Here is a 21,855-nt window from a genome sequence, read left to right as displayed (position 1 = left end):
TTAATTCTTGTGCTGCTGGTCCTTGGTGACAAAGTGACAGCACGGAAATTTAGGCCGTCTAAACTTTGCAGGGGAAACAGCTGAGATGGCACATCTGAGTTGTCCATCTGTGGAAATCGTGGAAAGGAAAACAGGAAAAAGGAAAGAAAACCAGGAAATGCTTTTGTTTTCTGAAGTGATTATAACATGGTAACACTGATGTGCCTCCTGTTGACACAGTTTGCGCCCCCGTGTTTTGCGCGGGTTCTGATGGTTTTTGTGAACAAACCCGCTACAGGAGTGGGGGCTGCTCCCTCCCGTGGGACAGCGCCCGGGCCGGGCTGCCTGTGCTCGGCAGCCACAGGGCGGCTGGACAGCTCTCCGGTCCCGGACGGAGCGAGGGGACACCGGAGGGGACACGGGAGGCGCTCAGCCCTGCGGCCCCCTCGGTCGGCGGCCCCGCCTTGGGCGCACCGACGTCAGCGCACGTCAGGGCCGAGCCCCTCGCCCTCCCTCCGCCCGCGGGCTCCGCTGTCCCGCCGCTCCTGCTCCCCGCCTTGGGCTCCCGCACACGCCGCTCCAGCCCGGCCCGGTCCCGACCCCGCTCCGCTCCCCGACAGCCGCGCAGCGCGAAGATGGCGGCGTTCAAATTCCTCCTGCCGCCCCTCGGCCGCCGCATCCTGCTGCCCGCCGCGCGCAGGGCTGAGGTGAGGGCGAGGGGCGGCGGCGAGGGAGGGCGGGCCCCAGCCCCTCCGCCTCGCCGGTGACCTTGGCGGGGATCCGCGCCGGCACCGGCTTGCGTGGCGAGGGGTAGCCGAGCTGCGGCCCGGGGGAGGCGGTTCCCGCCCCGGGGAAGCGATGGCTTTGTTCGTGGGGGGTTCGTCCCGCAGCCCCGGGGCAGCGGGAGGAGGAGGAGGAGGCGGGAGGGAGAGCAGAGCGCAGCCCCGCCGCAGGCCCGGGCCCGGCGGTGCTGGGGATGCGGTGACCTTGAGAGGTTGGCATGGAGGGTTGGCTTTGAGGAGTTTTGATCTTGTATTTATATTTAATTTATAGTTATTATTCTTTATTTAGATCCCCATCATTTCAAAAGGCGGCACAGTTACAGTGTGTCATTGTGCATTCCCGTGTTGCTCTCCCGGAGGTGGGCAGCAGGTGTGCGCAGCTCGCTGGCAGCCCCGCCATCTACTGCTATCCATAAACGTGTGCTGTGCCACTGTGCAGCTCCCCTCCTATGGGAAGCTTCTGCCAAACCTCACAGATTTAATGGTTTCCAGCCCACATGTAACCATAGCAAAGTTATTTTTTTTCCCTCTTCAGCCAGAAGTGTCTCTGTGGCTTTTCTTAATTTATTTTAGTTGAAACAGTTCACCTTCTCATGCTTGAGAAGGTGTTTACTACTCCTGATAGTCTTATGAACAAATCTTACCACTTTCAGGTTTTGTTTTACTAAGACATATTTTTGCTTTTCCAGATAGTTAAATTCTGTTGATTATTCTAGGAAGGAGCTCATCTGTCCCCGTGTTGCTTTCTTAACCGTGCCAGAATTGCTGCCAGTTCCTGAGGTCTTAGCTTGCTGCCTCAGTGTGCGGAAGGCATAGGTGGTCCCTGGTGCCTTAGGTCCCAGAAAGCCCATTGCTCTCAAACAACAGGGTGGGTAGGAAAGGGACTATGAAAGAAACATATTTAGGACAGAAGAGAAGATACCTTCATTAGAGACATCCAACCTGCGAATGCACACTTATGTAACACGTGCTACTCTGGTCACCACTGTTGCAGGCAGTCAGGAAGATTAAAGAAAAGGTACCACGTGGCCTCTGAAATATTTTCCTATGCAGGGGTACAGGGACACAGCAGAGGCCTGGCCTCCCTCCAGTCCTGGCCCTCGAGCCTTCTTGCAGCACTGTTGTACTGTGATTCCCAAGGCTGCCAGCACTTAATACTCCCCTGGACCTGCTCTGACAGGTCCATGTCCTCCCCGTTCAGAGGACCCCAGCTCTGAGTGCAGTGTTCCAGGTGGGTCTCAGCAGAGCAGAGCAGAGGGGCAAAAATGCCCTGCTGCCCACGGGGCTCTGGATGCAGCCCAGGACACGTTTGGCTCTCTGGGCTGTGAGTGCCATGGCTGGGGCATGTCCAGCTTCTCACCCACCAGCAGCACCAGTTAGTCAATGAGTTCCTCTCCCAGTCTGTACTCAGGCCTGGGATTTCCCTGGTGCAGGTGCAGCACTAGCGTCTGGCCTTGTGGAACCCTATAAGATTCCAATGGGCCAACTTCCTGAGCTTGTCCACGTGCCTCTGGATAGCACTGCATCCCTCGGGGTTATCAGCTGCACTGGTTAGCTTGGTATCACCTGCAAACTGGCTGAGCATACAGTTGATCTCTCTTTGTCATTGATGAAGATATTAAACAGTTTTGGTTGCAGTACCAACCCTGAGGAACACCATGCATCACCAATATCCATAAGGACTCTGAGCCATTGGTCACTCACCTCTGGATGTGGCCATCCAACCAATTCCTCAGCCACCAAACTCATGTAATCAAATTCATGTCTCTCCAAATTAGAAACAAGGATGTTGTGGGGGACTGTGTCAAAGGCTTTACAGAAGTGCAGATGAATCTGTAGTGTTGTAATAATAATCAGCTGGGACTCAATTTCGTCATGCAGAAAAGCCAATTCTTTATTAATGCATTTTCATACCATTTTTACAGATCTCGTGATGAACTCCCATTGGTCAGTAGTTTTCTTGCTAATCAATTCATTGGTTAGAAGGTGTTTTGTGTGTACCTGCTAAGATACTCACGTTCACTCAGAAGTTTGCATATCTTCTTCAGTGATTCTCATGGGACATATCGTTTATGCAGGTGCAGGCCAGAATAGATTGTTGCGTTAACTTTTAATTCCTCTAATTCTTTCTTAAGGGAGCTTGCAAGTTACTTCCAGCTTAGCTAGGGTAGCAGGGCATAAACCATATTTTCTAAGCTGTTTCTTTTCTAGATGTCTGCAACATCTGTAGCCCTTCCCTTGTCTGCTGTTGTGGTCACTCCATTGCAGAAGGTCACTAGTATGATCAGACAGGGCTGTCCTGAATCATCTCCCCATCCTCCATGTGCTTTAGCACAGCTTCCAGAAGGAGTTGTGCCATGGCCTTCCCAGGCACAGAGGTGAGGTTGGAAGGTCAGTAGTTCCTGGGGGTCCTCCTCTTTTACACTTTTAAAAGATGGGCACAATGTTTCCCTCAGGGAACTCTCAAGGGACTCACCTTGTCTCACCTGACTGCGTGACTTTTCAAGTACCATGGATCAGTGGAAAAACATTCATGGTATAATTTGGCATACAGAAGGCAGTTGCAGTTTTTCTCACATGACATTTTTTCTTATGACCCACATACTGATTTTTTAGTGGGTCTATCAAAGCAGAGGAATGTCAGTGTCTCCACTGGGAAAGAGGTACGCTTCCATTCAGAAAGGTTTTCTTCACATTCAATATAAACTCTCGCAGCTTTAATTATAAAAAGAGAACAGCTTGAGTAATATTGAAATTGAGCCAAAATTTGTTGCCATGGTTGTAACTGTGGGTTACTCTTAAGGTTACTCTTCAGGGAAGACGTGGACTATTGTCTTCAAAATGTATAGATTACCTTGTTTATTAATTAATTTTTCTCCCTCTTTCACAATATGATTTTTTTTTCACTCTATCAAGCTAGAACTTGAAACACCAATAGGTAGTACTTTAGCTTCCAGATTTTCTGAATTTATTGAGGCTGTTTCAACATAGTGACTTAGGTGTCAATTTTTCTTCTGGTGCCTGAACAAATACTTGAGTAGTATTAAAGGTAAATACTTAAAGAGAAAAAAGGTAACTATGACTTAATGCATAAAAATACAAAAGTGCACAACATAAAAAAGTTATGATGACTACTGTGTAATGGTTTTGCACTATGAGGTCCAGGTTTGGGGGTGGAATTTGTGTTGGTTTTCCTCTTGCCCTTCATATTTTATGGATTTCTTGGGGTCTTCTTGATTCTGAACTCTTCTTCAACAGCATGACGATCTGTAGGTCTGCATTAGAAAGCTATAAGACTATGCAAGGAAACTGAGCGGGGGGTTCACTCTGTGGAAGGGTGACCCCGCATACCACACTGCCAGTACAATGCTGTCATTCCTCTTCCACTCAAATTTTGGTGGTGCTGTCTTTCTTTCAGCAGTTTCTGTTTATATTTGGTGTCTGGATGCCCTTGAAGCTCGTGGAGCAATATATAGGTTTAAGAAGTCCATGGATGGCTCCATCTTGTGCTGAGGAATTGCATTTGTAAATCCGTTCTCAGAAAGGCACAATTTATCAGTAATTCAAGGATGGAATTCTCTTGTTTTGGAGACATGCACTGTACTTCCCACCTCCTCCCCTCTGCTCTCCCTTCCTCCTACCTTTCAGTATTTACAGTAGCAATATCTTTTTGTGTCTACTTCCCCCCTACCATCTAGCCAGAGGCATGGTCTTCATTACAAAGCTGCTGTACAATGCCTTTTGTTCATTCACTTGTTTCTTTTATTATTGTTGCAGATTTGTGGATGCTATTTTTCTACCAGCTGTCATCGCAACACCAAATTTTACACTGATCCTGTTGAAGCTGTAAAAGATATACCCAATGGGGCAACTATACTTGTTGGTGGTAAATATTTAAATTCTTTATGGATGCAATCATGTTATGTTAACAAGATACTTTTTACTCATTTACCTTCTTTCTTTTACTATTAACTAATTTGAGAATCCGTGGAATTGCATGATTTTTTAAGCAAGCAGTTTCCTACTCTGCTCATGAGGGGTATACTCTTCCAGTGAGAAAAATCCAGTTTTTTTCTGGAAGGGGAGGGGAAAAACCTTCAGAAAAATCATTTTTTTTTCCCCACTAGCCAAAACTGGACTCTATTTGTTTGAATCCAGAAAATGAGCTTTGGAATTTTCAAGATAGCAATGTTATTTCACATGTTGAATAAATACAATTTGGTTTGATTATTTGTGTTAGCATTCTCTATATCCTTTGCCTTGTCTCTGGGTCTCTGTGACCTTGAAGAAATTGCTTAACCTGTTTCTGTGTTAGGAAGGGAAGATAATACTTATCTACATTACACTTAATGCTTATGTGTGGCATTTCCAGAAGAGTCAAGGGGTTGCATCATACTAACTTTCACTGTGACTTGAGCTTTTGGATGTTGTAGATGCTTTCCACAATTTCACGCTGTTCAAAATGCATTTAAAAATATGTGGTTTATCTATTTCTTAGGTTGTTTTAATATTGCAGAAGTAATGAATGTAACATTGTAAACTCTTTAATGGAGATATATAATAAGGCAAAATTCCTTCTGCAGGATTTTTTTTGCTTGTTTGCTTTTGTTGTTGTTACTATTTTGTGAAAAAAAGAAGATTTGAGGCCAAGATTGGTTGACCTTGATGATCTCAGGAGTCTTTTAGAACCTAATTGATTCTGTGGTTCTGTGGTAGTGCTTGTAGTGTGACATGGTACTTCATTTCAGATATACTGGAGTGTTGCATAATAGGTGGGAGAGTGAGGCTCTTGTGCCTTGGTGGAGATCTAGATTACTGTGATTCAAGGCAGCTATCCTCCCAAGGGTGTTCAAACTCCCGAGTTTTATCACCTAATTACAGCCTAAGTTATGGGATGTGCAGCAAAGATAGGAAGGCTAAGTGGGTAGAAAGAGAAGGAGGAATAATGAGTACAGGGGTTGAGGACAGACACACATAAGCAGGGCTGTGGCCCTGGAGCACTTCCCTAAAGGCCCACTCTGATGGGTGAAGAGCTTTCATCCCAACTGGGAAGTGTCTGGGGAGATTCCAGTACGGGGCTGGGGGGGCAACTCTTTCTGGAGATGTTGATTTATTGAGTTGACTAAAGAGCTTGTTCTACTCAGAAAAGATTCTTAATTCCCATACTTCTGGATATTCTATGTTCTTTCAAACACATCTTACATAATCAATTTTCTTTTATTTTGTGTAGGTTTTGGATTGTGTGGGATTCCTGAAAACCTCATTGGGGGTTTACTGAAGACTGGAGTAAAGGGAATAACAGCAGTCAGTAACAATGCAGGGTATGTATTCATATATATGTGGTTTAATAAGGACAGATTAAAGATTCCAGTTATGTGAAAATGCTGATATATATGAAAGAAATCTTTGTTTTCACCATCGTAATTTTCATATTAACCAGACAACTTGGTTTGAAAGTGTTATTTTTGGAAGGAGCCAAGGAAGTTCAGTACTATATGTATACTTGACTTTGTCAGGGACCAGTTGTCGTGCTGTTGAGAGTTGCAGTTATATTACTATAAATATTTATATTTAAATTTACATATATTTAACTAGTTGACTGTAACTGGAAAGTCTAACTTAGAGGCTTTAAATGTAGTGTCAGTGATTTTGTGTATATGTGTGTGTTTTTGTGAAGTTCCAAATAGGGATATATTTTTTAAACTCAGTTTGGTGCTTTCTGGTCCTCTCAAAAAAAAAATCCAAGCAACAGAAAACCAGTGGAGAATATCTGTGATGAAAACATGGATGGTTTCTTTAATGGGTCTTCAGATTTTTGATTTATTTTTTTAAAATATTTGACCCTTAAGAAATTCATGGGGGGTTGAAATTGAGAATTCTTCTTTCACATATAATTTCTCATCTTCTCCTTCTAGCTAATTTTTACACAAGCTGTTGATTGTAGTAACCTCCACAGTTCAACTTCTGTTGAAGCGCATTGATAAAAGTATAAATGAAATTAAATAAGAATATAAATTTGCAAAATATTAATTGCACATTCATTGGATAACAAATGATTGGTATTTGGCACATACACAGTCAAGCTTCTTAGAATCTTATGGGAAACAATTTCTGCTGTATGATAAAAAGGAGAAGGAAAGAGGCAGAAATAATTCTGAGTGGAAAGATCAAGCACTTGAGTAGAGATCATAAACTTTCCTCATAGTCTTATTTTTGAATAACAGATTATATTTGCAGATAGAGAGATTGCGCAGATGTTCCTGAGGGGGAGGTGAAAGTCTGAATATGAGAAAAAGTAGAAAGAGGAGCACTGTGGAATAAGATGAAAAAGAAGACATTTTGTATTGTATTCTGAATATAGTTGCTGTTGTTATTGATTACAATTAATTTTTGTTGAAATAGTGTTAAGTTTCCTGAAAGTTCTTTGGATTTTGATGTGGAAGTGATTTCTGTAAAACTCTTGGCTGCTGGGCAGGAAAGAAAAATTTAATTTCTGTTGTCTTGAAACTAGTTTTGTATGAACATTCATGAAAGCATGGAGAATTTCTCACAGAACAGTGTAACAACTTGAAAATGCTCAAGGGTATCTAGAGTTTTTTCTAAAAGTCTTGTTTGTAAAAATACAATACTGTTGAACAGTATAATTTATTTTAAAATTTAATTAATGACAAAATAGCTTTCATCTATCCTCTTATTTACTGTATTACTACTGTGTGGAACTTAGCCTGCTATAGTTTGGTAGTATTTGGGAACCAGGTTAAAACACAGCTGTTGTCAGAGATAAAGTCAGAATTCTCATCACAGCAATTGATACCATTTCTAATCTTCTAATTAGCCCATCAAAAAGCATGCTTTTCTAATACCATGCATCTTCTTAGCATCTTCTAATATCATGTGCAAATATAGTGGTAATATCACAAAATTGCAATACTAATAAATGCCTTTAACAACTAAAGTGGCACAGCAATGACATAGCCTGCAGCAGTCATATTCAAAGAGTCCATTGTTCCTGTAATGTTGAGGTGTCAAGCACTTTGTGGGATGAATAATTTGCCACTTTCAATTGCCATCTGGTCGAGTGTGCTTTTCTTTGGCGACCTTGTGCTGCAGTTGATGCCTGGCTGTGTTTCAGTTTCTTGACTGCAGCTGCTTTCTTTGCTCCAGCTCTCCCAGCAAATAGGAGGTAATTGGTTGTGGTCAGGTTTTCTGGTCCTGTGGGGGGTAGCAGGCAGCTTGTAATTGGAGCAGGGAAGGAGCCAAGTGCACAGACAGACAGCCTGTTCTCGAGAGCAGTGCAGCTGCATGGATTAAGTCACATGCCTTCCAATATGCCAGAACCACGGAATGGTATACAGAACTGTCAGTTTGTAATGAAAATAGCAGCAATGGAGACAGCGATTCACTTACATCTAAGGGAAAGCAGTAATTAGGAAGTCTCGAAGCGTTCTTGCCAACTTCTCTAGCTGGAAACAAGGTTCAGCAAAGCCTAGAAATGCTTGGCAGTACCTGGAAACAACTTTAAAGGAGTAGGATATTCGCAAGTACACATCCTACTTATTGTTTTGTGCTGTGGTGTAAGTGGGAGGAGATTCCTCCTGCAAAAGCTTGTGCAAATCATGTAATTGCTGGCCGGTGAAGTCCTGTTTTTGGCCTGTTTAAGGCTTTTCAGTGACAGGTTGTACAGTATTGTGTGGGGTGCTCTCTATCACATTGCTCAGCTTACTGTCTGCTGCTGCACTGTGTGCTAGCCCGTGAAACAGCTCCTTTAAGAGCAGTTGCTCTTTTGCCAAGCCAAACAAGGCAAAGTGTTTGAAAGTGAAGCCGTTCAAATATCCAGTGCCTCTGGTATTTACACAACTTGCTGCAAGAGAAACTGAAGCTTGTGAACTAGGGCAATAGAGCAAGATAACCACAACAGATAGGTATGCTTCTAAAATACAACCTCCCTCACCTTCTCTTTTAACTTGCTTTGCTTATATTCTTCATAGTGTAAATACTTTATTTACACTATGTTTTTGCAAATCCTTTAAATTTAGAGTATTCTATCTCAGTAGGCTACCAAAATAGTTTTATTACAGGTTTTCTTCATTCTTGTCTTAATTTGGTTCATTCCACATTTACCAGTATTAATAAAAGTGCATGAAGATTATAAATAAAGAAATAAATTAAAAAAATCTTGTTTTAAACACCGATTCAGTAAATTATCAACATAGCTCTGATTAGTATACTGTACTTTTCGGCTGTTTTCTTATCTCCATGTAACTTCATGGTATACTGTTGCATATTGATTTCAAGTTACTTGGAACTTGGGGCTTGGATGTTTTGGCTCAGCCTATGCTAAGACTTTCCTAATGCAGACTACCTGTTGTTTCAGGACCTTTGTTGCAACAAAAACTATCAACATAGCCAAATATTTAAAAGTAAAGTTAAAAAAAGAGCATTAAATTATTATTTTTAATTAATTGTGCTTAATAAAATGGATAAATAATTTTAGCTGTAATCACATACTGAAACCAACATTTTTATTTCATCTGCCACCTAAATAGGGTGAATTTTGCAGAGTGAAAATGAAGCCCATTATTTGTGACAGCTATGTGTATGTGATCTGATTGTTTTATCAAATTTGGCTTTTTGTTGCTTTTGAGACTTCGAAAAGCATCCTTTTTGAATGCAGTAGTGTTGAATGAAAGTTTTTCACTTACACTAAAAATAGAGAAGTCACAGTTAAGATCTTAATTGCTTATCACCTGGGTGGTCATCTGAAAGGAGATTGACAGCATCTGTCAGATTATCACTGGTTCAGAGTGTATTCTTACAAGGCATTAGCAGCTTTTTGAACCTTTGGTCTCAGTATTCTTTTTGAAGGTCTTTTAATGTTGCAATGTGACAATACATTAGCAAGAAAAAGATGACTTTGAGATAAACATTTGCACTTTTGAGTGTGATGCCTGAGTGCCATTATATACCTCTGTTAAGCATAATACTCTTGTTTTCCGAATTGGTTGGGCTATTCATGGTTCCCAAGTCCTCAAAAAGCAGTACTCTGTGGGATCAGATGCAGTGGTGAACTTACTGGACCCCATATGCTAAAGCACAAAAGGTATCTTTATATTCTTAGCAATTAAATAATTTGGTTTTAAGACAGGTTTGATAAATGCTCTCCAAGTTAGAGTTTAAGGTTATCTCATTTTCCTGTCGTTGCTTTGAATGGTCTGTTGAAACCAGAATGTGTCTGCCATTTTTGCCATGGATTCCCTGGTTCTTCTTGAATGTAACTCACGTGGTTTAATTCCACTGTTATTGTTACAAAAATGTCTATCTATGTATCTGTCTGTCTCTCTGTCTGTCCTTATATTACTTACACTTATTAAAACAATTTTCGAATGTAAATGTATATATAAAAAAATCACCATAATGTGGAAATTGCATTTTAAATTTACAGAAGGCTGTAGAGTTCTTCCATATAATATTAGGTACCGAGTGGTTTTAGTGGAACAAATTTGATAATCTTTTGATTCAGAAAGTTTAAATATACCTGAAAATGTCTAAAGAACTGGCAAAGAAGCTTGTATGTACACAGAGATGGACCAAGGTGATACTCAGAGTGATTTACATCGTGTGTGTTATTTTTGTGTATTCATAAGAAATTCTGCAAGCATCCCATATTATATTTACTTTCAGAAATAAAAAACAAGGTCACCAGTGACTCTTGGTAGAGAGAGAAGAGTGAAGTTATGTAAAATCCTGCACATTACAAGTTGCCAAAATCAGGAGACTATATATTTTTAGTGAATTTAATTATTTGAATTTGATTTTTAAAAAAATTGTCTGCATTCTTTGTAAAGAATCTAATCAGATGCTCTATTACAGCTGTTAAATTGCTGACACTGTGTGAACTGCAAATCCCTGAAAATCTGCCTAGGTCATCTAGCTAATTTTAGTGTAGAGGTTATTTAAGATTTTGGCAGGGCAAATTGTACTAACTTTGTACTACATATAACCATTGAGAAATCAGCTGTGGAGATAACTTTCTGGTTGGGATGACAAATGAGAAAAAAATAGATGTAGAACTCAGCGTGGTTGAGGAATTGGTTACAAACAAGCGACAATGAAAGTTAAACCTATCTTTGGTTGAGGAATTGGTTACAGACAAGCGACAATGAAAGTTAAACCTATCTTTCTGCTAGGTGACTTTTGAAGTGTGATGTATTCATGATGAAATAAATGTATTTATCAGATTACTTCTATACCATATAACTTCTCTGTGAAGGAAAAATATGGTACATTTAAAAGTTCTGAATAGAGTTGGTTTACTTATTATCATAAAAACACAGTACACGATTTCATACCAGAAAGAAATGTGGAGAGAGGAGACTTTGCTGCTGATGTAACCATGCAAGGTACAGTATTTCTTCTCTTCAGAATTTATCTGCCTTGCATGGACTTGGCCTGTGTGCCTGTACCCATCATTGTCACAGGAGAAGAGCATCATTTTTGGAGGAGGATGGTGGAGGAACAATACTGCTGTTTAGCTGTGAAACTCGAGATGAAGATATGAGAGCAGAGAGGACAGAGTTCCCACGAGAATAGTGCAGTTCCAGAAGGACAAGGGTCCAGTGCACATACTGCAGAGAAGGAGTAGAGGGACAGTAAGGCTCAGGCACACCAGTTTGCACACAGGACTTTGTGATTTTCCACAAGGATGGACTTCCTTCCTTCCTTCCTTCCTTCCTTCCTCCCTCCCTCCCTCATACAATTCTCTTCCTCCTCTTTTTATTCTGTCTTCAGAGAGTTTCTTTTCTCTTTCTCCAGAGAGCTTTTATCCTCTCTTTTTATGTTTCCAGTAAGCAATTTCCAATCAGACAAATGGGAACATTTCCTAGGAAAAGAAGGTGCCTGAGGATAGTGTGAAGATATTTGGCTAAAGACAAGAAACAACAAGGCAAATAAGCATTACACCACTGAATAATTTACTTTTCTGTGAGCAGAATCTGTTTTTCTCTCTCTTTTACTTAACTCCTATTCCTTATCTTGTTCTCATTCTTGGTACCCTTCTGGAACTGAGGGACAGAGAAGGAGAAACACAGTATCATCTGAGCTGGCTCTTTAGTAACCTTACAGTGTAACACATGGGGAAATTATTGTGAGTCATAGTTTCATTGTTATGAGCCATCTGTAAGACTGGGGAAGATGAGTTTTAAAGCACCATTATATAACTGATTGTCTACATTAATTTTGCCCTGGATGTGCCTGCACTTTTGTTCAGTGTTTTCCATTAAGCACCATCTAGTAGGCATTCCCTCATTTTCTGCACATAGGCTGCTGAGGATTTCTCTGGTGCTGCCAGAATTACACTTTATTTTTGTGGGCCTAAGAATGTGTGTCCCTAAGAACTCAGGTGCTACCTCTATCCACGTAACTTTCAAAGTGGTAAAGTTTCATGCTATAGTCAGGCACCTTTGTGAGCCTGACAGCTTAAGACTTTGCTACCATGAAATGCCGTGCAGGTAGTGATTGATGCATTCCTTTTACCTGGGAAGTATAGCTGGCTGGTCTTCCTGAGGAATTGTGGCTCCGTCAGAAGGCATAATTGCATGTAATTTGGAGCAAATCCTTTTGAAGACTGAAAAGCTGATCTTGCAAATAAAATCAGCCTCTCATCTTCTACATGGAGAATGCCAGAGGAAATTGTTTCCTTTCCCCACACTTAGCCTATTGACAAGAAAACTTCTAATTCTGGAACAGGTCCATCTGTTATCAAGTTTCATGCTTCATTATGTAACACTTGGAGCTGATCAGAACCTAAAAAGACTGCTTGTCCATCTCCAGAAGCTGACTAGAGTCTTTACATAAAATATTTTTCATGAGTAGAACCAACCATTTATGTGCATTTTGTTGCAGCAACAGCTAGTTACAGAAACTTCTGCCTGAGGTGGAGCCTTACCCCAGGATTCTTCTTGTATGCTTTTCCTTTTTAATCTGTAGTCTTCAGGGGTGATGTAGTTTTATCCTCCTATCTTTCCAGTCCCCAAGTTATGAGAGGAGAAAGATCACATGGTGTATCATGTTAGGTCCTTGGCTCCTTAACATGTTTTAATTCTCCAGAACTCAAGATATTAATATTTCATGACTAATGATTTCTGGTCATGTGTAATCTTCCAGGGATATCAGCTTCTGGGAGAATCTTTGAACAATTAACAGAGGAAGCTATCTCTTTAAGAAATCTAGAGGGCAGCCCTCATTCTAATTGAGGCTGCTTTCCATCCAGTAAGAGCAGTCAGTTTGTTCTGACCACACCCACATTTTTCAGAAACAAATAAATGTCTTCACAGAGGCAGAGAGAGGAGAGTTGTAATTGTTGTGTGATGTCTCCTTTTACTCATTCCCCCCCAACCCCCCTACAATAAGGCATTGTATGTTTTGTGCCAGAGAGTGTGTGGCATTCCAACTAGTAATTTTTTTCAACATAAGAATGCATATTTCTATTGTCTGCTTCATCGAGCTGTGTACAGCTTGTTGGTGTGTGAGGCTTTATCAGTTTGGAAATTTAGGTAATCTCTTCTTCCCTGTGATGCTGTAGAATGTGTTATGCTTGAGCCACCAAAGAAGAAGGACTGAGAGCAGCAGATTATTGTTTATCTGCAGTGAAATACCAACATGTTGCCTTTGACTACTTCCAGTATGCTAGAGATGTGTGGGCTAGATCTGTCTGGGAGTCATATTTGGCTAATTTTTTAAATTAGAAAAGGCAGACAGTTTTTGGCAGGAAGTTTTTATGGGTCTGAGAGGGACAAAACAACAGGAATGAATGTTTGCTAGACAATCAGGCCTCCTTAATTTTTCTTGTCTGCATTAATACTTTGGGGAACTTGGGTCACCGATGTCTTTGATGAGTGCCTAGTTAGATCTCTTTTCCTATACACGTTTCATGTATTCTGTTTATTCACTTTTCATCTTAATACAGAATTGAGAAACTTCTAGAAATCCAAATATTTCTGAGGGTAAAAGAATGCACTGTCTAGCACTAATGTGTACTTTCCCTTTTATGACTGCACACATAACAACTATGTCCACTTCTACCACGCCTTTTTCCTTCCTATCTAGGGCAGTACATTTTTATTGCATTTACCTTTGTTTTAATTTTTGAAGGACTGAATCTAACTTTTGAAATAGGTGTATGAGGTGTATTCTTTTCATGCACTCAGTAAAGGTTCTTTTTTTTTTCATTTTATGGTTGCTGTTTGATTGGTGGAGTATTGCCTACAAGGAAGATATTTTATAGGTAACATTTTAAAGGTAAACATAATCAAAGGTGAAAAATTCAAAAAGCTCTTGTGCTTAAAACAACACAATCAAGAAAGCAACAAAATACTTAAAAGGAGAACTAATCACTTAAAATCACCATAGAATTACAATATTTTAAGAAATATCAATTTTCAAAATTAGTAATCTGGAATAGAAATGTTACATGAAAATGAAAGGGTAGGAAAATAGAAGTGAGAAAAGTGTTTTCTGCATGAATATTTCTTAGGACATTGGCATGTAAGAGAAAAACACAGGAAACATATAATAGGCTGAAGTGCTCAAAATGGGTTTTTGGAGGCAGATGAAAAGTGATGCATGTGAAAGCAAAAGGGTTATTTTAGCTGGAAACCTGAATACAGATTGCATCCTCAAAAGAGAGGGATGGCAGGGTATTTTCTTTAAAGAAATGCACATCTAAAAAAAGCCCTGTGAGTTATGGCAACAGGATTTTTTGCTGCTGCTCTGAAGATTAAATGCATGTGGGAGTTGAAGTAATTTTGTGTTACCAAGCAGGCAGAGTCTCTTGGTGCATAGCTTTTGAAAGGTGAAATTCCTGTTCTTGTGCTTGGGAAATAACATTGTATATGACCTGTGTTCTCAGTAACAGATCCTCACAGAAATTTTGGTTTTTAACAAATTGGCTACATTTGAGGAGAAGAGAAAGAAACAGTGACTTAAAAGGTGAAGAACAACTTGGCATGAGTGTGACAGAATAACCTTTGTGTACCTTTCTGCTTTAATTTCTTCATAACTACTGAGTTTCTTTTGGTAGAAGATACCTCACAGTAGTAGATCAGGGAATCAAGCGTATTCACATGGAATCCTACAGGATGATTTGCAAAGTGCTATTAAAGACAGTATGCTTCAGTAGCTTCTTCTGAAAATGTAGGAGGAAGGATTATGGGTCTTAATGAAATGAAGCAGAAATTTCTTTAACTGTTACAAGTCTGCTCTTGACCCTCTGTTGCCATCCTTTCTTACATCAATGCACACAGTATTTCATTGTCTTCATGCCGAAATTTTAGTTTGGTAACTTCCAATTTCTGTAATTATAAGAGCAGTGTTAACCACCTGAATGATACATAGAATCATACATTGAAATTGTAAACTCTGGCTTGCAAGCAGTTCAGGAAGCTTCCCTGTTGTTTTTGCGCTAGAAAACATTGCACAGTTTTGTTTAAATTCTGCACTTTTGTACACAGTGCCAGAGTTACACCAACCCCTTTAATTGCCATCAAATGTTGGCTGGTCTTTTACATTTATTTACTACCTTTTATAATGAGAGGTCAGGTTTTCATAGTTTTCATGTCAGAAGAATTGTCCTGCTTTGAATTAATCTATGTAGGAAATTCTGGCTTTTTTGTTTTTATTCTTTTTTGTAATCTCTTTTGCCCACTTTCTTCTCTATTTTCAGCTCTTCTGGTTTCAAACTGGGGGACCTTTTTTTCCTTGTGGGGAGTTAGAAACACCAGTTGTTTCTAGGCAACACACATTTTAGTCCCAAGGCTTTGGCACCAGAACATGTTGGAAATTGCATCACAGTTAGATGTTTAACTTTTTGAATCAGTCAGAGTTGGAGAGTGAAGCAAGCTTTATAATAAATCACATTTTTTTTGAGTCTAGAGAACACAAAATAAATTCAGAGAACCAGATCAGAGACACTTGTTTCACTTCCTCTCATCCAGTTTCTAAAATGCTTGAGTATGCACTGAAGTGGGTCATCTCCTTAAAATAGTCCTAACCTTAAAATAGCGCTCATGAGGCATGCAGTTGCGAAGGCATTGGGACTGCATGTCAGTCCATGCAGTTCTTGGAGTATTGTGGTTGGAGATGAAGAGTTGGTGCTAGTCCTTCTCTCTCAGCCCCTCTCCCTTCACCTGCAGCACTGCAGCCTATGCTATGGCTGGGAAGCATTACCACTTTTATACTTGAAAATGAATACTGCATACTAGTAAAATTTTTTAAATCTGATCATTTATGGAGCTCTTCTTCAGGAAGAGTGTTTTCAACAGGATTAATATATTGTAAGCATGTGTGTGTTAATTACAAAGTGCTGAATAATTGATACCTTAAAGGATTATTGTAATATTTTTCTGCATTTCTTATCCTGAAATGCCATTTTGTGGGTAATTAAGTCATATTAAATTGAGCCAACTCATGGCAGATATACATTATTTTTTATGAGATAATTCTGGATCAGAGCATCTTTCGTGTAGCAAGACTGGAAGGTCTGAGTTCTCTACTTATATGATGCAGACACCAACATAAATGTGGAGGAGCTTCACATACAAGTACCAGTCTACTGGCATCCTGCATAATGTGCTGGAAAAGTGAAAGAAATATGTGTATATAATATCAACTATGTTTATTTCCATATTTATATTTTAACCTCATATTTCCTTGAATTGAAGTTGCATTTTTTACAGAACAATCTTGGTTGCAGGAACTCCTGAGAAATGTTCCTAATCCAATAGTACACAATATAGCATAACAAACATAATGAAGAATATCTGAATTTCAGAAGCACTGGCACAAGAAAAATGTTCTATAACATCTCTGACATTCAGTTTCAGCTGACATAGACAAGAAAATCTTGTTTGTAGTACCCAAATCCTCTATCGGAATATGTGGTAATTTAGTGAGAGATTGAATTATTTACTATAATAAAAAAAATTAAATATAAACATTCTCTTACCTGGTATACAAACTAGCATTATAAATATCAATGTGCCTTTCTCCTTGGGCTGCTAAGCAATCATTTGTATTTTTCCCATTGAGCAAGAGTGTAAACAAAAATATGTCTTTATTCTCTCAAAGACATGTCTGACTTTTTATTAATTTGGTAAGGCTTTTTAAATGAAAAGATATGTAAAATAACACCACTTGTCAAGCTGTTTTTTTAGCTGTTAGCATGTGAAAATACTTTAAGCTGAAGTCTTGGATGTCTTTTGTATCTTGGAAGGGGATGAGGTCTGAACACTGGAATCTTAAATTTTATTCATAACTTTGATGTTTTACCCTCTAAAAGCTGGAATTTATTTTTTGTTTTGAATTCCGTGTGTGTGGGGACATTATTCTTTCTTGCTAAGTCATTACAGTTTATGAAGTGCTTTGTTTACAACAAAACTGTTATCTGTAATTTACAGTGTTGACAATTTTGGACTTGGTCTTCTGCTTCAGACAAAGCAGATAAAACGCATGGTGTCATCGTATGTTGGAGAGAATGCTGAATTTGAACGCCAATATTTATCTGGTGAGCTTGAAGTTGAGCTTACACCACAGGTAAGGAGTGTCTCTAAGAGAGTGGTGATTTCTTTTCATCAAAAATATTGAGTAGAATAATGCTTAAGGGCTCTTATAAAATTGTTTTGCAATCCAAATGTTTTGCTTGTGTGCAGAAGGCACTAGCCATCTGCGGTGGGCTGACCCTGACTGGACTCCAGGCCCAACAAAGCCTCTCTCAACTCCCCTCAGCTGGACAGGGGAGAGAATATATAACAAAAGATTCATGGGTTGAGATAAGTAAAGGGAGAGACCATTCACCAGTTATTATCATGGGCACCATAGACTCAGCTTTAATTTAGTTTATACCAATCAAATCAGAGCAGGCTAAGAGACGTAAAACTAAATCTTAATACACCTTTCCCCTACTCACACTCTACCCCAACCCTCCCTTCTTCCTGGTTGTAACTTTATTCACAATATATGTCCTTCCTGCTACTGGCACATGGGGAGGAGGGAATAGGGGGTTGTGGTCAGTTCATCACATGTTGTGCAGCTCCTTCCTGCTCAGGACAGCGCTCATGCTCTCCTGCCATCCAGTGTGGGTCCCTTACACAGGTTCAGTCCTTCAGGAACACACTGCTTCAGCACAGGTCCCTTCCACAGGGTGCAGTCCTTCAGGAGTAGGCTGCTCCAACATGGATCCCCTGTGGGGTCACAAGTTTTGCCAGGAGCCTGCTCCAGCATGGGCTTCCCAGGGGTCACAGCCTTCTTTCAGATATTTACCTGCTCCTGCCCATGGGGTCCTCCAGGGACTGCAGGGGGATTTGTTCCCCCTACGTGGCCACCATAGGCTGCAGGGCCACAGGTGCATCACTGTGGTCTGTACCACGGGCTGCAGGGGAATCTCTGCTCTGGCACTCAGAGCAGCTCCTGACCCTCCTCCTTCACTCACCTTGGTGTCTGCAGAGCTGTTCCTCCTACATCTTCTCACTCCTCTCTGCTCTGGATACACTTATATCTGTGCAAGAAGTTCTCCTTCAATACTCTATCCCAGAGGCAGTACCACTGTTGTTGATGGGCCGGCCTTGGAACCAACTGGCACTGGTTCTGTGGACACTGGGGAAGCTTCTGGCATGTTCTCATGGAAGCCACCCCTCTAGCTACCAAAACCTTGCAAAGGCAATACACCATCTCGGGATCACAAATCTGTTCAGAATAGACTGTCTGTTATTTGTGTGAATTCTTTTAATGGCAATAATTAATTAATAATATATTATATTAATCTGAAGTTTATATATACATATACACACACATATATGTAGATTTTATTGATTATTATAAAAAAGGCAGAAAGTATTCTCAGTACTGTGGCCCCATATAAAGGGAAGTCAAGGAGCTGCTCTGTTCCCATCTTGGTGTCAGGTTTTGGGGATGTTGCATTTGCAAAGCCTGCCATCTAGTGGGTAGGAATTAAATTCAGAGATTTCATTCATTGTGAGACAAAAGCCTTTCTGGCTTGTTCATTAACTCTTAACGAAATTAATCTGTGCATACTGTTATTTAAACATTTAAAGATTTAAAATTTATTTATAAATTTAAAGCAAGTTTAAAACTTTACTTTTTGACACTGTGTTTTAGCTCTGCCAAGCTACCCAAATAGTATGAATGCAATGAGATCCTAAAATCATCAATATCAGTTATGTTATATTGAGATCAACTTCTGTCAAGTTGGTACTCTAAAGCCACAGCATATTAGTGCGTGGCATTTTCAGAGATGACACATTAAATTTGAGCTTTGAACAGCTATTTATATACATTTCTGAGAAAAACAACTGTGTTAAATTTTTACTATCTTGAGCACCCTCTCTCGTGAATCACAGAATGGGTAAGGTTGGAAGGGCCCATACCGGGTCATCTGGTCCAACCTGTTTGCTCAAACAGGGCCATCCCAGAGCACATGGCACAGGATTGTGTCCAGATGGTGCTTGGATATCTCCAGTGAGGGAGACTCCACCACGTCCCTGGGCAACCTGTTTCAGTGTGTGGTCAGTGTCACAGTAAAGAATTTCTTTCTCATGTTCAGGTGGAACTTCCTGTGCATGAATTTCTGCCCCTTTCCTCTTGTCCTGTTGCTCAGGACCCCTGGATAGAGCCTGGCTGCCTACTCTTGGCAGCCCTTCTTCAAACACTTACAGGCATTGATAAGTCACCTCTGCTCAAGGCTGAACAGGCTCACTCCCTCAGTCTCTCCTCCTAAGAGAGATGCTCCAGTCCCTTAAGCATCTTTGTTACCCTTCACTCCAGGACCCACTCCAGGAGTTCCATGTCTCTTTTGTCTTGAGGAGCCGACAGCCAGACACAGCCATCCAGACATGGCCTCACCAGTGTTGGGCAGAGGGGCAGGGTCAGCTCCCATGACCTGTTGAAGATGCTCTTCCCGATGCACCCCAGGATACCATTGGCCTTGGCCACAAGGGCACTCCTGGCTCGTGATCAGCTGTTGCCCACTAGGATCCCCAGGTCCTTCTGCACAGAGCTGCTTCAGCAGGTTAGCTCCTGGCCTGTACAGGTGTATGGGATCATTCCTCCTCAGGTGCAGGACCCTAGATTTTCCCTTCCTGAATTTCAGATTGTTCTTCTCTGCCCATCTCTCAGCCTGTCAAGGTCCTTCTGAAGGGCTGCACACTCTTTGGGGTATCGGCCACTCCTCCCAGCTTTGTGTCACCAGTGAGTGCTGAGGAGGCATCTGTCCTTCCTCCAAGCCCAGTATTTGCCCCTAGGGGACACCACAAGTGACAGGCATCCTACTAGATCCTGGGCCACTGCTTTCAACCCTCTGGGATCAGCTGTTCAGCCAGTTCTCAGTCCATCTCACTGTCCTCACATACACTCCACTCTTCCTGAGCTTGCCTATGAGGATGCTGTGAGAGAATGTTTCTTAGAATTACAGACAGGAGTAGGAAAGTTCCTTTAATACCCAGTTATCAAACATGAAAATAGCCAGACACTTGTCATGTCTGATGTTTCAAATGTCACAAATCTCACAATTCATTTTTTCCTTCCTATTTAATGTTCAGTACTTTCACCTAGAGGACCATGAACTCCTCAAACATGTAGTTGGCTCTGTGGGCTACTGATATACTATGTAGATCCAGCATGGAAATAATGGGTCTGCAGTATATAATGGGAAACAGTAAGGTGAATTTATTACTTGCTAGGAGATGTGGGGATTTGAAATATCTGTGTCAAAAAAAATAGTGTTTCCTAAAATAGTTTGGTATAACCTTAGGCAAAATGGGAGACCTTTGTATTGTTGTTGCACAGTAAGGAAGAACTCACTGTGAGATCTGGAAATGCTAAGAACACAAGACTCTGTATCATTGCATGGCTTGCATCTGCCTCTTGCCATCATTTTGAAAACTAACCAGAAGCCATTGTGCTTCTTTGCAGGATAACTGGGGAAAATAAAATCTATGTTGAAGAGGCTGTAAAACTGGATAATTGACCATGATGTTTTTGTTTTGCTCTGAACCCAAAAAAATACATTAAAAAAAATCCAGGAAATGACACTAATGAAAAGCAAACACAAGTCTTTGGACATATGTCCATAATTAAGATGCATTAGGAATTTTTGCTGTTAGTATCCTATACTAGAGCTGGACATAGAGAAGAGTGCAGAAAACTAAAGATAGTATTCTAAATATACTAAAGATAGTATAAAAACTGCTCTTTTAGCTTTTTGGTATTCTTGGCAGGGGCAACCCAGATCACTGGACTCCCTCTTCATTTCTCAATCTGCCATGCTTGACTGTTTCAACTAGGAGTGGGTTCTGAAGTTTTTCTTAGAATGTTGAAGAATGAACATCAATGTTTAGGACCATCAGAGAAGAAAAGCCTTCTAAGATATGTTGCCAGGTGGCAACAGAATAAAAGAACTCTATAGTATTCTCAAGAATGATGGGTTGGGAAACAAAACCGAAGGAGAGACACAACCTGGTGCTGGGCCCTGATATTTGGAAGGTAGTTGTACGACAGTATCAACCTGAGCAGTTCAAGACCGCATCTCAAGCATTTCTTGCCATATCCAGTTTCTTTTCATATCCAGTCCCACATAGGAAAGCTAAAATGTGAGGAAGAAATTGATGTTCACATCTGCCTACTGTGTGCAGAAGGAAAAACTACAAATGACAGGATATAAAATAAAGTTAATGCAAGCCATCCATCAAAGTTTTATTTGCTGCTCCCAAATGATGATTTCTTAAATGTGTTTTCCCATAGGGTACACTTGCTGAACGTATTAGAGCAGGAGGAGCAGGAATCCCAGCATTTTATACCAGTACTGGCTATGGGACGCTGGTGCAGGAAGGGGGTGCGCCCATCAAGTACAACACAGATGGCACCATTGCCATTGCCAGCCAGCCAAGAGAGGTAAGAGGTCTGATTGCCATTAGGAAGCCTTCAGTGTTGAAAAATGAATTTGAACATACTTACAAGATAAACAGGAGTTTAAGAAGGAGTTAAGTTTAACCTTCCTTTATTAAGTTATCTGAATGTCTGTGGTACC

General features: G+C 40.7%; 1 protein-coding gene across 1 annotated transcript in view; it reads left to right on the top strand.

Moving 5' to 3' along the window:
* Positions 1 to 480: 480 nt before the first annotated feature.
* The window catches only part of OXCT1 (3-oxoacid CoA-transferase 1), an 85,698-nt gene continuing 64,323 nt past the window's right edge, over positions 481 to 21,855 (top strand). The window contains exons 1-5 of the mRNA XM_033085247.1: positions 481 to 686; positions 4,539 to 4,647; positions 5,992 to 6,082; positions 17,213 to 17,348; positions 21,570 to 21,719. Coding sequence (XP_032941138.1) covers positions 615 to 686; positions 4,539 to 4,647; positions 5,992 to 6,082; positions 17,213 to 17,348; positions 21,570 to 21,719 — 558 coding nt within the window. The 5' untranslated portion in view covers positions 481 to 614. The remainder of the gene's footprint in view (positions 687 to 4,538; positions 4,648 to 5,991; positions 6,083 to 17,212; positions 17,349 to 21,569; positions 21,720 to 21,855) is intronic.

The sequence above is a fragment of the Catharus ustulatus genome, chromosome Z (assembly GCF_009819885.2).
Source record: "Catharus ustulatus isolate bCatUst1 chromosome Z, bCatUst1.pri.v2, whole genome shotgun sequence".
In the NCBI taxonomy this organism is placed as follows: Eukaryota; Metazoa; Chordata; class Aves; order Passeriformes; family Turdidae; genus Catharus; species Catharus ustulatus.
The sequence above is the reverse complement of the archived record's forward strand: the minus strand, read 5'-3'. Positions and strand labels throughout refer to the sequence as shown.